Source organism: Ovis aries, chromosome 2 (genome assembly GCF_016772045.2).
Source record: "Ovis aries strain OAR_USU_Benz2616 breed Rambouillet chromosome 2, ARS-UI_Ramb_v3.0, whole genome shotgun sequence".
Taxonomy (NCBI): Eukaryota; Metazoa; Chordata; class Mammalia; order Artiodactyla; family Bovidae; genus Ovis; species Ovis aries.
The window spans coordinates 30,255,167-30,273,100 of record NC_056055.1 but is presented as its reverse complement, the minus strand read 5'-3'; the positions used below and the strand labels follow the sequence as shown (position 1 = coordinate 30,273,100).

At 36.8% G+C, this 17,934-nt stretch overlaps 1 protein-coding gene across 10 annotated transcripts in view; it reads left to right on the top strand.

Annotated features, from left to right (window-relative positions):
- ERCC6L2 (ERCC excision repair 6 like 2) overlaps positions 1-17,934 on the top strand; it is a 155,259-nt gene that overhangs the window by 70,402 nt on the left and 66,923 nt on the right. For all 10 annotated transcript variants that reach the window (XM_060409071.1, XM_060409070.1, XM_027964231.2 and 7 more), the window contains one exon: positions 12,226-12,321. In XM_060409071.1, the coding sequence (XP_060265054.1) occupies positions 12,226-12,321 (96 nt within the window). The remainder of the gene's footprint in view (positions 1-12,225; positions 12,322-17,934) is intronic.

The following is a 17,934-nucleotide window of genomic DNA, read 5'->3' as shown; positions in this document are numbered from 1 at the left end:
AGAGACATTACTTTGCCGACTAAGGTCTGTGGAGTTAAGGCTATGGATTTTCCGGTAGTCATGTATGGATATGAGAGTTGGACTGTGAAGAAGGCTGAGCGCCAAAGGATTGATGCTTTTGAACTGTGCTGTTGGAGAAGACTCTTGAGAGTCCCTTGGACTACAAGGAGATCCAACCAGTCCATTCTGAAGGAGATCAACCCTGGGATTTCTTTGGAAGGAATGATGCTGAAGCTGAAGCTCCAATACTTTGGCCACCTCATGTGAAGAGTTGGCTCATTGGAAAAGACTGTGATGCTGGGAGGGATTAGGGGCAGGAGGAGAAGGGGACGACCGAGGATGAGATGGCTGGATGGCATCACTGACTCGATGGATGCGAGTCTGAGTGAACTCCGGGAGTTGGTGATGGACAGGGAGGCCTGGTGTGCTGCGATTCATGGGGTCACAAAGAGTCGGACACGACTGAGCGACTCAACTGTACTGAACTGATCTATCTTTAAGCAGCCAAGAATATTCAGTGGGGGAAAGAGTCTTTTCAATAAGTGATGTTGGGAAAATCGGACAGATAGATGTAAGAGAGTGAAAGTAGACTCTTTTCTAATGCCAGATACAAAAATAAATGCAAAGTGGATTAAACATTTAATGTGAGACCTAAAACCATAAAACTCCTAGAAGAAAATATAAGCAGTGAGCTCTTTGGCATTGATCTTTGTAATGTTTTTTAAATCTTTCTGAGCGAGGACAGTAAGAACAAAAATAAACATGTGACTACATCAAACTAAAGAGCTTTGGCACAGTGGAGGAAACTATCAACAAAAGAAAAAGGCAGCCTACTGAATGGGAGAAGATATTGTAAATGATATGTTCAATAAGGGGTTAATATCCAATATATATAAGGAACTCTAAAACTCAATATAAAAAAGCCAAATAATCCAAGAAATCAGCAGAGGTCCTAAATAGATATATTTCCAAAGAAGACATACAGATGGCCAACAGGCCCATGATGAGGTGCTCAGCATCACTAATCATCAGGGAAATGCAGCTCAAACCAGAGAAATAGCACCTCACACCTGTCAGGGTAACTTTTACGAAAAAAAAAAAAAAACCAAAACACAGATAACAGCTGTTGTTGAGGCAATGGGAAAAAGGCAACCATTCTGCACTGTTGGTGGGAATCTACGCTAATACAGTCACTATGAAAACTAGTATGGGGGTTCCTCAAAAAATTAAAAGTACAATTGGCATACAACCTAGCAATTTCACTTTTGGTCATTTATCTAAAGAAAATGAAAAACACTAATTTGAATAGATACGTGTATGTTCAAAGCAGCAGTATATATAATAACTATGATACAGACACAACCTAACCTAAGTGTCTATTGATAAATGAAATGGATAATGATTATACACACATACATAGATATATTTACATACACACACACACACACACACACACACAGTGGAATATTACTTAGCCATAAAAAGGATGAAATCTTGTCCTTTGTGACAACATGGGTGAATCTACAGTGTATAATCTAAGTGAAATAAATCAGATGGAGAAAGACAAGTACTATATGATTTCACTTACATACAGTATCTAAAAAATAAAAGAGCAAACATAGCAAAACAGACTCATACAGAGAATAGGCTAGTGGTTGCTCAAAGGGAAGGAGTAGGGAGAAGGGGTTAAAAGGTACAGGGGATTGAGAGGGTCAATATAAAGTCATGTGGATACAGCGTACAGCATAGGAATATACTCAAATTTTTTAAAAGGTCTTCCTTATATTTTTCAAATCTGGCTGATCATTGATCTATATTTTTTGTTTTTTATGGTTTCTAGCTTTTATTTCTTTAGTAGTTTTAGTCATTTTTTAAAATACCTTTTTGAATGGCATTTTTACTCTATTTAACTCCTATTTTGGGGGGATGCTAATCCTTCTATTTGTTCTTCCCTCTGGCTCTTGCTCATGGTAGATGGTTTCTTCACACATTTTGTAATTTTTTATTTTGAACTTATCTTCCTCTGTTAATCCTTAGGAGACTGGTTGTAGGAGTTCTCCATTACTGTGGTTTTACTTTGACTTCTCTGTTAGGTATCCCAACCAGGGCACGAGAAGTTTTGGATTCCTGTTTTCCTGTGACTGAATTCAAAGAATGATTTGTTACCTAAGTCCTTACATTTGTTATATAAAAAACTTTACAAAATATAATAAATACATTCATCAGCTATATTTTTCAAAAGAGATACACTCAGTTTTTGTTTTGTTTTTCTCATTTTGCAGAAATTTATGTTTAATTTCTGGCTGTTGAAACAAAAGACTTTCACACTGGCTCAGTTCATTATTTTTGCCAGAATCCTAATTCTTCATTATCTTTTAGTTTATCAACAGCTTGGACTTTGTGTTATGTTAAAGGGAAATTTAGTTTTCTTTTACTTCCCCCTCCACATTTTCCCAGAGAAGGCAATGGCACCCCACTCCAATACTCTTGCCTGGAAAATCCCATGGACAGAGGAGCCTGGTAGGCTGCAGTCCATGGGGTCATGAAGAGTCGGACATGACTGAGTGACCTCACTTTCACTTTTCACTTTCCTGCATTGGAGAAGGAAATGGCAACCCACTCCAGTGTTCTTGCCTGGAGACTCCCAGGGACGGGGAGCCTGGTGGGCTGCCATCTATGGGGTCACACAGAGTCAGACACGACTGAAGCAACTTAGCAGCAGCCCCGTTTTCCATGTAGTCTTTATTCTTTTTATTTTTTGTCTATTAATTAATTTTTAGCCTTAAATAATATACTTTAATTTTTGACTTTCAGTCCAGCAACTTTCTACAGTATCTTCTAAGTACTTGTAATGTGTGGTATTAACATTAGCACACATCCACCGTTTCTTCTACTGTTGTCATCTGTCTATATTATCTCTCAGCTATTTTAACAAATAACTTTGTATGCCAGAATATATAGAAAATAAATTTTATGTATTTTTGAATATCAAAAATATCTTTTATGTGATCTCTCATGTAATTGCTTTGGCCAGCTGTAGAGAATTTCTTTTCAGATCTTTGTAGGTATTCAGTTCAGTTCAGTTGCTCAGTCTTGTCCAACTCTTTGTGACCCCATGGCTACAATCACCATCTACAGTGATTTTAGAGCCCCCCAAAATAAAGTCTGACACTGCTTCCACTGTTTCCCGGTCTATTTCCCATGAAGTGATGGGACCAGATGCCATGATCTTCGTTTTCTGAATGTTGAGCTTTAAGCCAACTTTTTCACTCTTCTCTTTCACTTTCATCAAGAGGCTCTTTAGTTCCTCTTCACTTTCTGTCATAAGGGTGGTGTCATCTGCATATCTGAAGTTATTGATATTTCTCCCGGTAATCTTGATTCCAGCATGTGCTTCTTCCAGCCCAGCATTTCTCATGAAGTACTCTGCATAGAAGTTAAATAAGCAGGGTGACAATATACAGCATTGACTTACTCCTTTTCCTATTTGGAACCAGTCTGTCAAAATCACAGGAGATGGTGATTGCAGCCATGAAATTAAAAGACGCTTACTCCTTGGAAGGAAAGTTATGACCAACCTAGATAGCATATTCAAAAGCAGAGACATTACTTTGCCAACAAAGGTTCATCTAGTCAAGGCTATGGTTTTTCCAGTAGTCATGGATGGATATGAGAGTTGGACTGTGAAGAAAGCTGAGCGCTGAAGAATTGATGCTTTTGAACTGTGGTGTTGGAGAAGACTCTTGAGAGTCCCTTGGACTGCAAGGAGATCAGTCCTGGGTGTTCTTTGGAAGGAATGATGCTGAAGCTGAAGCTCCAATACTTTGGCCACCTCATGCGAAGAGTTAACTCATTGGAAAAGACTCTGATGCTGGGAGGGATTGGGGGCAGGAGGAGAAGGGGACAACAGGATGAAATGGCTGGATGGCATCACTGACTCGATGGATGTGAGTTTGAGTGAACTCTGGGAGTTCATGATGGACAGGGAGGCCTGGCGTGCTGTAGTTCACGGGGTCGCAAAGAGTCGGACACTACTGAGTGACTGAACTGAACTGAACTGAACTGAACCACAGCACGCCAGGCCTCCCTGTCCATCACCAACTTCCCGAGTTCACTCAAACTCATGTCCTTTGAATCGGTGATGCCATCCAACCATCTCATCCTCTGTCGTCCCCTTCTTCTCCTGCCTTCAATCTTTCCCAACATCAGGGTCTTTTCAAATGAGTCAGCTCTTCACATCAGGTGGTCAAAATATTGGAGTTTCAGCTTCAACATCAGTCCTTCCAATGAATATTCAGGACTGATCTCCTTTAGAATGGACTGGTTGGATCTCCTTGCAGTCCAAGGGACTTTCAAGCATCTTCTCCAACACCACAGCTCAAAAGCATCAATTCTTCTGTGCTCAGCTTTCTTCACAGTCCAACTCTCACATCCATACATGACTACTGGAAAAACCATAGCCTTGACTAGATGGACCTTTGTTGGCAAAGTAATGTCTCTGCTTTTGAATATGCTATCTATGTTGATCATAACTTTCCTTCCAAAGGGTAAGCATCTTTAATTTCATGGCTGCAGTCACCATCTGCAGTGATTTTGGAGCCCCCCAAAATAAAGTCAGCTACTGTTTCCCCATCTACTTGCCATGAAGTGATGGGACCGGATGCCATGATCTTAGTTTTCTGAATGTTGAGCTCTAAGCCAACTTTTTCACTCTCCTCTTTCACTTTCATCAAGAGGCTCTTTGGTTCTTCAACATTTTCTGGTATTTAGTATTTCTGAAATTTTGTCTAATGCCAATCAACCTGTTTTAGTCTGAAATTTCACAGTGATATTTGACTCTTTTATAAATTAATTAAAAATTAATTGATTATTTTTGGTTGTGCTGAGTCTTTTGGTTGCTGCGTGGACCTGCTCTAGTTGTGGCATGAGGAGCTACTCTTCATTGTGGTACATGGGCTTCTCATTACAGTGGCTTCTTTTGTTGCAGAGCACAAACTCTAGGCACATGGGCTTCCATAGTTACCGTGTGCAGACTCTAAGATGCACAGGTTTCAGAGTTGTCAAGTGTGGCTCCGCAGTTGTGATGCGTGGGCTTAGTAGCTCTGCAGCATGTGAAAGCTTCCCGGATGAGATTGAACCCATGTACCCTGCATTGACAGGCAGATTCTTACCCACTGTACCACCATGGAAGTCCGATATTTGAGTCTTGATGTGAGTTTTTGTTCGTTTATTTTGCTGGGTGTGATCTGAAGGCTTGTATTTCTGAACTCTGGAAGGTTCTCTTTGATTATTTCTTTGACAGTGGCTTCTCTTCAGTTTTCTCTAGTGTCTCTCCTGGTCACTAGGTTGTCTGATTTTAGTGTTCCTACAATGACTCCTTTTGCGGGGAGGACAGAGTTGCTCTGCGTAGCTTGCAGAATCTTAATTCCCCAAACAGGGATAAACACAGGCCCTTAGCAGTGAAAGCTCGGAGTCCTAACCACTGGACCACCAGGGAATTCCCCTAGAATGATTCTTTAAACCTGTGAACTTTGATCTCTTACTTTGTGTTTTTATCTTTCTTGGATCTATTGCTGAAAAAAATGGCATTTTCCAATTTTATTATTTTATTTTCAATAACTAATTTTTGTCTTTTAACTTATGTATTTATTTTTTTGCTTTAAACTCTCATTCTGTGAATCTTTATTCTGGAATGTCAATACCTTAAAGCTTAGCTTTCCATAATCATCTCATTCAGTTCATCAAAGGAGAGTTTTCTGGCATTTTTCCTTGGGTTGGAATTTTTATTGGAATCACTGAATTTATAAATGACTTTGTGTAGAAAAATGACATTTTAATGCTTTTGAACCTTCCTATCTCTGAGCATGGTATTGGTTAAATATATTTAGGCTTCTCGGTAAGTGAATAGTTTATTCGACCTTTTAAAACAAATATTTATTTGGCTGTGCCAGGTCTTTGTTGTGGCATGCAGTATCTTCGATCTTTATATGGCATGCAGGATTTATATAGTAGTTAATACATAACAATAAAATTTAATTCATTGATGGCATTTTTGTGTAACATTAAGATATGGTTAAATATAATTTTTATATATTTTTGATACAAAATAGAACATGAAAGACCTAAGGAATGAATGTTGATTGCATGTTGATTATGGGTTTGTCTTAATACCATTTCTCAGGTTGAAAAGAGCTGTATTCTTTTTGTATTTTATTGCTTAAAGAGTAAGCTTTTGCGCTTAGCCATATGAGAGGAGTGACAGGTTTGAAAATGTTTGCAGTTCTGAATTGTATTATCATCAAATAGAGAATCATCTCGTCTCTAGAGACAGAGTTTAGAGATTCTTTTTTTCTCTAAAAGGAATATTGCCTCTGAATTAACTTGGACAGTCTTCAAAGTATCTTTGAAGATTGTTACGTCAACTAGTGGTGACCTTCCTGTGGCTTATTTAGGACATCTGAGGTAAATTCATGTCACAACTTACTGAACAGTTGACTAGACTTACTTTTGGTGTTAAGTGTTAGAAAATGTTTCTTACTCTCCAATTTTATTTTAATCATAACTAGTTGATTTTTCACATAATAGTCTAATTATGTAATCTTATGAACCTTGATTTTTCAAAAATTTCCCCATCACAATAGTAGACAGGTAAACTTCTAACTTTTCTTCTGCTTGTTTGGCATCTAAATCACCTACTCCCCTAATTTACTTATTTTTAGAATTTTTTCCAAACCTTACTGTTTATCCCACCTCATTCCTTTCTTTGAGTTTAAGTCTCTGTGATAACTTTTTGCTGTTGCCTCTAATAAGTTATTTTCCAAAGGAGCTAATTCAATTTCTATTGAATACTGAACCTTAAGTCAGAATACCTGGGTTTGAATCCAGACGCTAGCCACGTCAATGACTTTTAAGCAAGTAAATTAATATTTCTGATTCTCAATTTTCTCATCTGTAAAATGAGAATAATAGCTCATAGAACTGTGTTGAGGATGAAAGTACAGGATATATGAAAATTTCTAGCACCATTCCTGGTATATAGTAGATGCTGTATAAATATTCATTTATTTCTATTTTGATAGAAACTGTGTAAGAGAAGACTATTAACATTTTCTCTCCCTGGATGAATAGTATCTAGTATAAAGATTCTGAAAAGGGAAAAACAGCAAGAGAAAGCCTCAGTGTGAGGCTATGAAGGTTGAGATTAGCAAAGTGTAGAATATAAAGAAAACTTATTTTATTCTTGAATTTTAAGTTTTACTTTTTAAAAATACAGAATTTTATGATCATTATATAATAAATAATCGCTAAATGTAGGGTATTTAGACGCTGAAAGTTCAAAATATGAGAGGATAACTGTTGTTATTAGGTAAAATCTAAAAAGCTGTAGGCAGCTGAAATCTTTAAATCAGTAGACAAACATTTTATTATTAAGGTTTGCTAGATATATTTAGAAAAAAAATCTTTATAAATAACTTCATTCCAGAATGAATTCTTTGTCTTCTGATATGTTTTGGCTGGTAGAAAAATGAATTTGTCAGATCCATTAAACAATTTCTTATTTTAAAACTGTCAAAATATGCATATATCTTTTGTGGCATCTTTTCACTGTATATTTTAAACAGAGGTCAAATTAAATGAAGACAAAACTTTGACTCTCCAAAGAGTTGAGAAGTTTTAAATAGAGGAATGGCATACTTAGTTTTCTCTGCAAGTGTGCTCAGTAGCTTAGTCATGTCTGACTCTTTGTGACCCCCCTGGACTGTAGCCCACTAGGCTCCTCTGTCCATGGGATTTTTCCAGGCAAGAATACTAGAGTGGGTTGTCATTTCTTCCTCCAGGGGATCTTCTTGACTCAGGGATCAAACCTGCATTTCCAGTGTCTCCTGCATTGTCAGGCAGATTCTTTACCACTGGGCCACCTGGAAAGCCCCTAGTTTTCTATATTCTGTGCTTAAAATTATTTTATGTAATATGGGAATGGATCTGAGGTCAAAGGTAAGGGAAGACTGGAGGCCAGTGAAGTAATACATACAGGTATGATGCCAAGGTTTGAAATAGGGGAAAGGGAAAATAGAAATAAAGAAGGGACTCATGAAAAGGAAAAGAAAAATACTTTTTTGAGATAAATTTGATAGGACTGGATATTGGTTGGCTCTTTTAGTAGTTTTATCTTGCTTCTAAGTCTGTTGGTGACAGTCTATTAACTGTCCTTAGTCTAACAATGTCATGATTTCCCTTTTAGTCTTGAAGGGTGTTTTTACTGGATATAAAATTTTGTGTTGATAGTTCTTTTAGCACTTGAAAAATGCACTGCTTCCTCCTGGCCACCTTGGTTTCTAATGAGAAATCTACTGTTATTTGAATTTATGTTCCCTTAAAAGTAGCATGTTGATACAATTTCTCTCTGATTGCTTACAAGAGTTTGTCTCCTGTCTGCGGAAGTTTAATTACACTATATCTAAATATAGTTTTCTTTGGGTTTATCATTTTGGAGTTCATGCAATTTTTGCATTCTATAGGTTTATCTTTTTCCCCAAATTTGGGAAGTTTTCAGCTGTATTTCTTTCAGTACCTTTTCATTCAGTGTTACTCTCTCTTTTCTCTTGGAACTACTATGATACAAGTATTAGCTCTTTTATTACTGTCCCTCAGGCCTCTAAGACTTCTTTTTTCCTGGACGTTTCCTTTCTGTTGTGTAGACTGGGCAAATAATATTGACCTGCTCCTATGTTTATTGATTCTGTTGTCTGTCATCTCCACTGTAGTATCAAATCCAACCAGCAAGTTTTGTTATTCAGTTATTTTTCAGTTCTAAAGTTTTTTTTTTTTTTGGTATCCTCTCTTTCTTTGCTGAGACTTAATATTTTTAATTTGTTTCAAGCATATTTCAAGCATTTTTGAAGCATTTTTATTGTGGCTGCATTTAAATCCTTGTCAGATGATTCAAACATCTGATTCTTTGCAGTGTTGTCAAATATTAATTGTCTTTTCTCATAAAAATTGAGAGTTTCTTAGATCTTGGTGAGAGTAGTAATTTTTTATTGTATACTCGATGCTTTGAGTATTATGTTATGAGACTGTGTATCTTATTTAAAACTTCTGTTTTAGCCAGACACCGTGCCAGCCACATGAGATTAGAAATCCGTGTCTCTTGCTTGGCCTATGTTGCTATCCTGAGATTGAGGCACTTTATTGCTACTTCTGCATGGCTTTCCTCATACCACAGAGGGGACCTTGGTTATAGCTTGACAGAAGTCAAAATTTCAAGCTCCTTTATCAGTCTTCCCTGACACCACCTGAATGAGAATGAGAGGCACCTCTTTACTGTCAGGCAAAGGTGGTAATTTAGTCTCCCCACTCAGCCTTGGATGACAAAGTTAGGGTTAGGGCCACATATTTTTTTTTCTATGGTGTTTGCAATAATAGGCTGGTTATTGTCTTCAGTTTTCTGTCTTAAAACTCTATGCCTTCCCTGCTTCTTTGCCTAAAGGAAGAGGCTTTTCTTAGGTTTCTTTTCTTTTCTTTTTTTTTTTGGTCTGTTGACTGCTCTTGGCATTTCCAGTTCACTGGCTTCTCCCAAGGAACTTCCCAGGTGACTCAGACAGTAAAGAATCTGCCTGCAATGCAAGAGACCTGGGTTCGATCCCTGGGTCGAGAAGATTTCCCTGGAGAAGGGCATGGAAACCTACTCTGGTATTCCAATCTGGGATATATTAGGCAGAAATACAGCCAGAAAACTCACTGCCATGTTGTTTGTCTTGTGGTCTGTAACCATTCTGTGTTCCCTCCAGCTTTCATAATCTTGTGTTTCATTTTATATATAATGTCCAAGGTTTTCAGCTGCACTTAGAGAAATAAAGACAAGTACATTTTTTAAGTGTGTATATTTATTTAGCTACAGTAAATTAGCAGTTTTTAAAAGTTATGTTAGGAAAATCATAGATAATAGTATTTGAGTATCCAAAAAATGTAGAAACAAAAAATGTAAACTCCAAAAAATGTAGCACAGCCTACTTAAATGAGCTCTAATGCTCAAATTTCTTAGAAATATTCTGTTACTCTTGTTGTTCAGTCACTAAGTCATGTCCAGCTTTTTGCAACCCCATGGACTGCAGCACGCCAGGCTCTCCTGTCCTTCACTGTCTCCCAGAGTTTGCTGAGATGCATGTGCATTGAGTCAGTGATGGTCCCTAAACATCTCATCCTCTGCTTCCCCCTTCTTTTGCCTTCAGTCTTTCCCAGAATCAGGATCTTTTCCAGTGAGTTATCTCTTTGCATCAGTTGGCCAAAGTATTGGAGCATCTACTTCAGAATCAGTCCTTCCAGTGAATATTCAGGGTTGATTTCCTTTAGGATTGACTGGTCAGATCTCCTTGTAGTTCCAAGGACTCTCAAGAGTCTTCTCCAGTGCCACAATTCAAAAGCATCAATTATTTGGTGCTCAGCCTTCTTTATGCTCCAGCTCTCATATCCATACATGACTATTGTGAAAAACTATAGCTTTGACTATAAGGACCTTTGCTGGCAAAGTGATTTCATTGCTTTTTAATATACTGTCTGGGTCTGTTATAGCTTCCTTCCAAGGAGCAAGCGTCTTCTAATTTCATGGTTGCAGTCACTGTCCATGGTAATTTTGGAGCCCAAGCAAAGAAAATTTGTCACTGCTTCCACTTTTTACCCTTCTGTTTGTTGTGAATTCATGAGACTGTATGCTGTGATCTTAGTATTTGAATGATGAGTTTTAAGCCAGTTTTTTCACTCTCTTCTTTCACCCTCAAAAAGAGGCTCTCCTTAGTTCCTGTTCACTTTATGCCATTAGAGTGGTATCATCTGCATATGTGAGGTTGTTGATATTTCTCCTGGCAATCTTGATTCCAGCTTGAGCTTCATCCAGCCCAGCATTTCACATCAGGTAATCTGCATAGCAGGGTGACAATACAGAGCTTTGTCATACTCCTTTCCCAGTTTTGAACCAGTCCGTTGTTCCATGGCTGGTTCTAACAGTTGCTTCTTGACCTACATATAGGTTTCTCAGGAGACAGGTAAGGTGGTCTGGTATTCCCATCTCTAAGAATTTCCATTGTTTGCTGTGATCCACACAGTCAAAGGCTTTAGCATAGTCATTGAAGCACAAATTGATGTTTTTCTGGATTTTCCTTACTTTCTCTATGATCCAACAAATGTTAGCAATTTGATCTCCGGTTCCTCTGCCTTTTCTAAACCCAGCTTGTACATCTGGAAGTTCTCAGTTCATGTACTGCTGAAGCCTAGCTTGTAGGATTTTGAGCATAAGCTTGCTAGCGTGTGAACTGAGCACAGTTTTATGGCAGTTTGAACATTCTTTGGCATTGCCCTTCTTTGAGATTGAAATGAAACCTGACCTTTTCTAGTCCTGTGGGCACTGCTGAGTATTCCAAATTTGCTGACATCCTGAGTGTAGCATTTTAACACCATCATCTTTTAGGATTTGAAATAGCTCAGCTATAATTCCATTATGTCCACTAGCTTTGCTCTTAGTAATGCTTCTAAGGCCCACTTGACTTCACACTCCAGTATGTCTGGCTCTAGGTGAGCGACCATATCTTTGTGGTTTTCTGGGTCATTAAGATCTTTTTTGTGTAGTTCTCTGTGTTCTTGCCACCTCTTCTTAATCTCTTCTGCTTCTGTCAGGTCCTTACTATTTCTGTCGTTTATCCTGTCCATTCTTGCATGAAATGTTCCCTTGGTATCTCGTTTTCTTGAAGAGATCTCCACTCTTTCTCATTTTGTTGTTTTCTTCTGTTTGTTTGCATTGTCCATTTGAGAAGGCCTTCTTATCTCTCCTTGCTCTTCTCTGGAACTCTGCATTCACTTGAGTATATCTTTCCCTTTTTCCTTTGCTTTTCCCTTCTCTTCTTTTCTCATCTATTTGTAAAGCCTCCTCAGACAACCATTTTGCCTTCTTGCATTACTTTTTCTTTGGGATGGTTTTGATCACTGCCTCCTGTACAGTGTTATGATCCTCTGTCCATAGTTCTTCAGGAATATTCTAGAGTGGTACCAAAAAAAAAAAAAAAATGTTCCATAGCAATTTTCCTTGTGGCATATTTGTGTTTTAATTACCTTACTTTTATAATGTTAATGTAATGTTATATTTATTTTGTTATAGAAACCTGGCATCATTGAGTTACAGAGCAAAATTTGTTTTTACTGTTTTAATGTGCTTTTTTTCTAAATTTACTCCAGGGCTGGTGGACTAGGCCTTAATTTTGTTGGTGCCAATGTGGTTGTATTATTTGACCCTACATGGAATCCAGCCAATGATCTTCAAGCAATTGACAGGTACAATAGTGACAAACTTTGATGTGACCTGTAAAAGCTTTAATCTAAAAATGCTCCTGAATCTTTTAGGTTGCCTGTAATGTGACTGTGATTAGAAGATAAGGAAACCATTGTAAAATTTTTTTTAACTTTTGTTTAAGATAACTCTGAACTTTTAAATCCAAATGGCAGGCTGTTAGTCATTTATTTCCCCTCCATCTCAAGATCTCATTATTGGAACAAGATTAATTTAGAAGAGAGAATAAATCCCTACTCCTGCAGGAAAGTCGAAAAGGCCACTACTGGTAGACCAGAAGTTTTAAGAAACTCATGAAAGAATTTTTATGATGAAGGGACCAGCAGAGAAAAGCCACAATCCAAAGTCAATAGGAGAGCATAGAGAATTTTCAAGCATGGGATCAGCAACTTCAGAATATGAGAGTAGACCAGAGTACATCATTCCAGGAGATTAATGTGCTGACTCTAAAACAGATTCCTGTCCCATACTTTGTACATAAAGAGGGATTAACCTATAACATGTGCTTCTTGATCAAAACTGAAAGAATCATTTCATAAATTTTATAAATAAGTGGGAAATCAGACTGACAAAATATTCTTACAGTGGTTGTTTGCACCAGATCATAAAGCATGGAAACCCAGCTTTCTTAAACAGTCCGTTTCGTCATTGTCTGAAAGTTTTCTGAATACAATTCTTTTACCTCCTTAGTTAAATTTATTTCTAGATATTTTATCCTTCTTGATACAATTATAAATGGGATTTTATTATTTCTCTAATAGAGCATTGTTAATATATAGAATGCAACAGACTTCTGTATATTAATTTTGTATTCTGCAGCTTTACCAGATTCATTGATGAGCTCTAATATTTTTTTTTTCTTGCATCTTTAGGATTTTCTGTATATAGTGTCATCATGTAGAAACACTGAGTTTTACTTCTTCCCCTCTAACTTGGGTATGAGTATGTTGTTAGCTATGGGCTTATCATATATGGCCTTTTTTATATTGGGGCATGTTCCCTCTATTTTCAGTTTCTTGGGTTTTTTAAATCATAAATGGATATTAAATTTTGTTGAAAGCTTCTTCCACATTTATTAAGATAATATAACTTTTATTCTTCTATATGTTAACATGGTATATCACATCAACTGATTTGCAGATATTGAATCCCTTGCATCCCTGGGATAAAATCTCACTTGATCATGACGTATGATCCTTTTAATGTGTTTTTCAATTTCAGTTTGTTGAAAATTTTTGCTTCTGTGTTCATCAGTGATATTACCTGTGATTTTTATGATATCTTTGTCTGGTTTTGGTATCAGGACAATGCTGACCTCATAGAATGAGTTCAAAATGAGATTAGTTTGAGAAAGATAGTGTTAACTCTTCTCTGAATGTTGAATTCATCTGTGAAGCTGTCTCGTCCTAGACTTTGTTGTTGGTAGTTTTTTGATTACCAATTCAATATTGTTACTATTAATTAGTCTGTTAAAAATTTCTATTTGTTCATGGTTCAATCTTGAGATTCATTTCTAGTAATTTGTTCATTTCTTAGTTATTCACTTTATTGGTGTATAATTGTTTTTAGTAATCTTTTACAATCCTTTGTATTTCTGTGATGTCAGTTGTGACTTCTCCATTTTCATTTCTGATTTTATTGATTTTAGTTTTCTGTCTTTTTTCCTTGAAGAATCTGGTTAAATTAATTCTTGTTACCTTTTGAAGAACCAGCTCGTAGTTTCATTGATCTGTTCAAATTTTTTAGTCTCTATGTCATTTATTTCTGCTCTGATGTTTATTTCTTTCCTTCACTAACTTTCAGTTTTGTTCTTTTTCTAGTTTCTTGAGGTGTAAGTTAAGTTTAGTTTGTTCATTTGGGTTTTTTCCCCGTTTCTCTTGTTTCTTGACAGAGGCTTGTAATGGTATAAGCCATGAAACTGCTCTTACTGAGTCCCATACATTTTGGATCATTGTGTTTCCATTTTCATTGTCTGCAGGTATATTTTTATTTGTCCATTGATTTCTTCAGTGATTCATTGTTTTTTAAGAATGTATTGTTTAAACTCACATATTTGTGTTTTTGCAGATTTGTTTTAACTGGTTAATTTCTCGTCTCTATAGTTATGGTCAGAAAAAGAGGCTTGATATCATTCCAATCTTAAATTTACTTGTTTTGTTGCCTAACATATGGTCTTTCCTGGACAGTATTCCATGTGAACTTGAAAAAAAGGTCATTCTTCTGCTTTTGGATGAAATATTCTATCTTTATCTATTTAGTCCATCTGGTATAATATGTTGTTTAAGACCAGTGTTTCCTAATTCATTTTCTCTCTGGATGTTCACTAACCCCAGTAATGTCAGTGGGGTCTTAAAGCTCCCTACTATTAATGGTGCTACTATCAGTCTCCTTTTATGTCTGTTAATATTTGCTTTATGTATGTAGGTGCTCCTTTGCCAGATGCATATGCATTTACAATTGTTATACCTCCTTTTTAAATTGATCCCTTGTCTTTGTCACTTCTGCAGTCTTTGTTTTAAAGTCTGTTTTCTCTGGTGTGTGTTGCTACCCCAGTTTTCGTTTCCTTTGCATTTGGAAGGAATGTCTTTTCCCATCTCCTCAGTTTCAGTCTGCGTGTCTGTAACTCAAGAGTGAGCCTCCTGTAGGCAGCATATAGATGGCTTTTGTTTCTGTATCCATTCAGCCACTCTGTGTCTTTTGATTGCAGCATTTAGTCCATGTACTTTTTACGTAGTTCCTGATAGATATGTTCTCCTTTACATTTTCTTGTTTTGTGGTTGTTTCCGTAGTTCTTTTTTATTTCTTTCTTCTTCTGTTATCTTGTTTGTGATTTGATAGGTATATTTAGTGTTATGTTGGTATTCCTTTCTTTTTTTTTCTGTTTGTTTAGATTTTTGGTTTGTGGCTACTGTAAAATATAATATAGCGCTCTATTTACAGGGCTTCCCTGATGGCTCAGTGGTAAAGAATTTGCCTGCCAAGGCACGAGATATGGGTTCGATCCCTGGGTCAAGAAGATTCCATGGAGGAGAAAATGGCAACCCACTCCAGTATTCTTGCCTGGGAAATCCCATGGAGAGAAGGGAGCCTCTAGGCTGCAGTCAAAGAGTCAGACGTGACTTAGTGACTAAGCAACAACAACTGTCTGTGTACCTGATTATTTTAAGTTACTGATCTTTTAAGTTCACACATACTTATCAACCCTAAATTTTTACTCTTCCCCCCCAGAATGTTTATTATTTTTTACATCTTATTTTATATCTTTTTGTTTTGTGTGTCCCTTAACTACTTTTATGGATATACATAATGTTACTACTTTTGTCTTTTAACCTTCCTACCAGCTTTATACATGGTGGATTTACTACTTTTACTGTATATTTGCCTTTACCAGTGAGATTTTTTTCCTTCCGTAATTTTCATGTATCTAGTTGTGGCCTTTTCTTTTTCACGTAGAAGAGTTTCTGTAACATTTCTTGGAATTCAGTTAGTGGCACAGAACTCTTGACTTTTACTTATGTGTGAAACTTTTGATCTCTCCAGATCTGTATGAAGCTTTGCTAATTGGAATATTCTTGCTTGTAGGTTTTCCCCTTTCATCACTTCAAGTATATTGTGTCACTCCCTTCTGGCCTGCACAGTTTCTCCACAATGCTCATAGCATTAGGGATTTGCTTTGGATATAACTTGTTGCTTTTCCTTTTTCTCTTTATCTTTAATTTTTCATGTTTTAATTACACGTTTCTTGGTGTACTCCTGTTTGGGTTGGTCCTGTTTGGAACTTTTTGTGCTTTCTGGACCTGAATATCTTTCCTTTTCCAAGTTAGGGAAGTTTTCAGTATTATGTCTTCAAATATGGCCTCTGTGCCTTTATCTGGGACCCCTATAATGTGAATGCTAGTATGTTTCATACAGTTCCAGAGGTCTCAAACTGTCCTTCTTAACTTTTTATTCTTTTTCTTTTTTCTGTTCAGCTTCAGTGATTTCCACAGCTGTGTCTGCCAGCTCACTGATCTGTTCTTCTGTATCATATGATCAACTGTTAATTCATTTTAGTATATTTTAAAGTTGTATTTTTTATTTTTATTATTGCAATATAACTGACATATAACATTATAGTGTTTTGTAAACAAAATATTACTGATTTACAGTATTATATTAGTTTTGGGTATATAGATAGTGATTCAGTATTTTTACAGATTATACTTCATTGAAAGTTATTGTAAGACAATGGCTATAACTCCCTGCACTATGCAATATCTTCTTGTTGCTAATCTATTTTATATACAGTAGTTTGTATTTCTTAATCCCATTACCCTATCTTTTCCCTATCCCCTTCCCTGACCCCACTGTTAAGCACTTGTTTGTTTTCTATTCTGTAATTGTGTTTCTGTTTTCCTATATATGTATTCATTTGTTTTATTTCTTAGGTTCCACGTCTAAGTGATATCATATAGTATTTATCTTTCTCTGATTTAATTCACTAAGCATAATGTTCTCTAGGTTCATCCATGATGCTGTAATTGGCAGAATTTCATTCTTTTTTATGGCTGAGAAATAATCCATAGGAAAGCTATGACAGACTTAAACAGTGTGTTGAAAAGCAGAGACATTACTCTGCCTGCCCTGTATAGTCAGGGCTGTGGTCTTCCCAGTGGTCATGTATGGTTGTGAGAGCTGGACCATAAAGAAGGCAGAGCACCAAAGAATTGATGCCTTCAAACTATGGTAGAGAAGACTCCTGAAAGTCCCTTGGAGAGGAGGGAGATCAAACCAGTCAATCGTAAGGGAAATCAGCTTTGAATATTCGTTGGAAGGACTGATACTGAAGCTGAAGCTTCAGTTTTTTGGTCATCTGATGCGAACAGCCAACTCATTCGAAAGGTCCCTGGTGCTGGAAAAGATTGAGGGCAGAAGAAGAGGGCATCAGAGGATGAGATGGCTGGATGGCATCACTGATGCAATGGACATGAACTTGGCAAACTTCAGGAGATAGTGAGGGACAGGGAGGCCTGTTTTGCTGCAGTCCATGGGGTCACAAAGAGTTGGATATGACTGGGTGACTGAACGACAACAATAATCTATTCTTATATGTATACCACATCTTTATCCATTTGTATGTTGATGGACACTGGATTGCTTCCATGTCTTGGCTATTGTAGTTAATACTTCTGTGGACATTGAAATGCGTGAATCTATTCAAATTAGTGTTTTCATTTTTTTAGATATATACACAAAAGTGGGATTGCTGGATCATATCATAGTTCTATTTTTAGTTTTTGGAGGAATCTCCGTACTGTTTGCCATAGTAGCTGCACCGATTTACATTCCTACCAGTAGTGTACGGTGATTCCTTTTTTACTCCATCCTTGCTAACAGTTGTTTGTGGTTTTGTGATGACAGTTATTCTAAGATGTGATAGCTGATAACTCATTGTGGCTTTGATTTGCATTTCTCTAATAATTAGTGACATTGACCATCCTTTCAGGTTCCTGTTAGCATCTTAGGAAGATTTCTCTTCAGGTTGTCTGCCCCATTTTTGATTGGGTTGTTTGTGTTTTTTTGACATTATTTTCTTGATACTGAGTTCTATGAGCTAT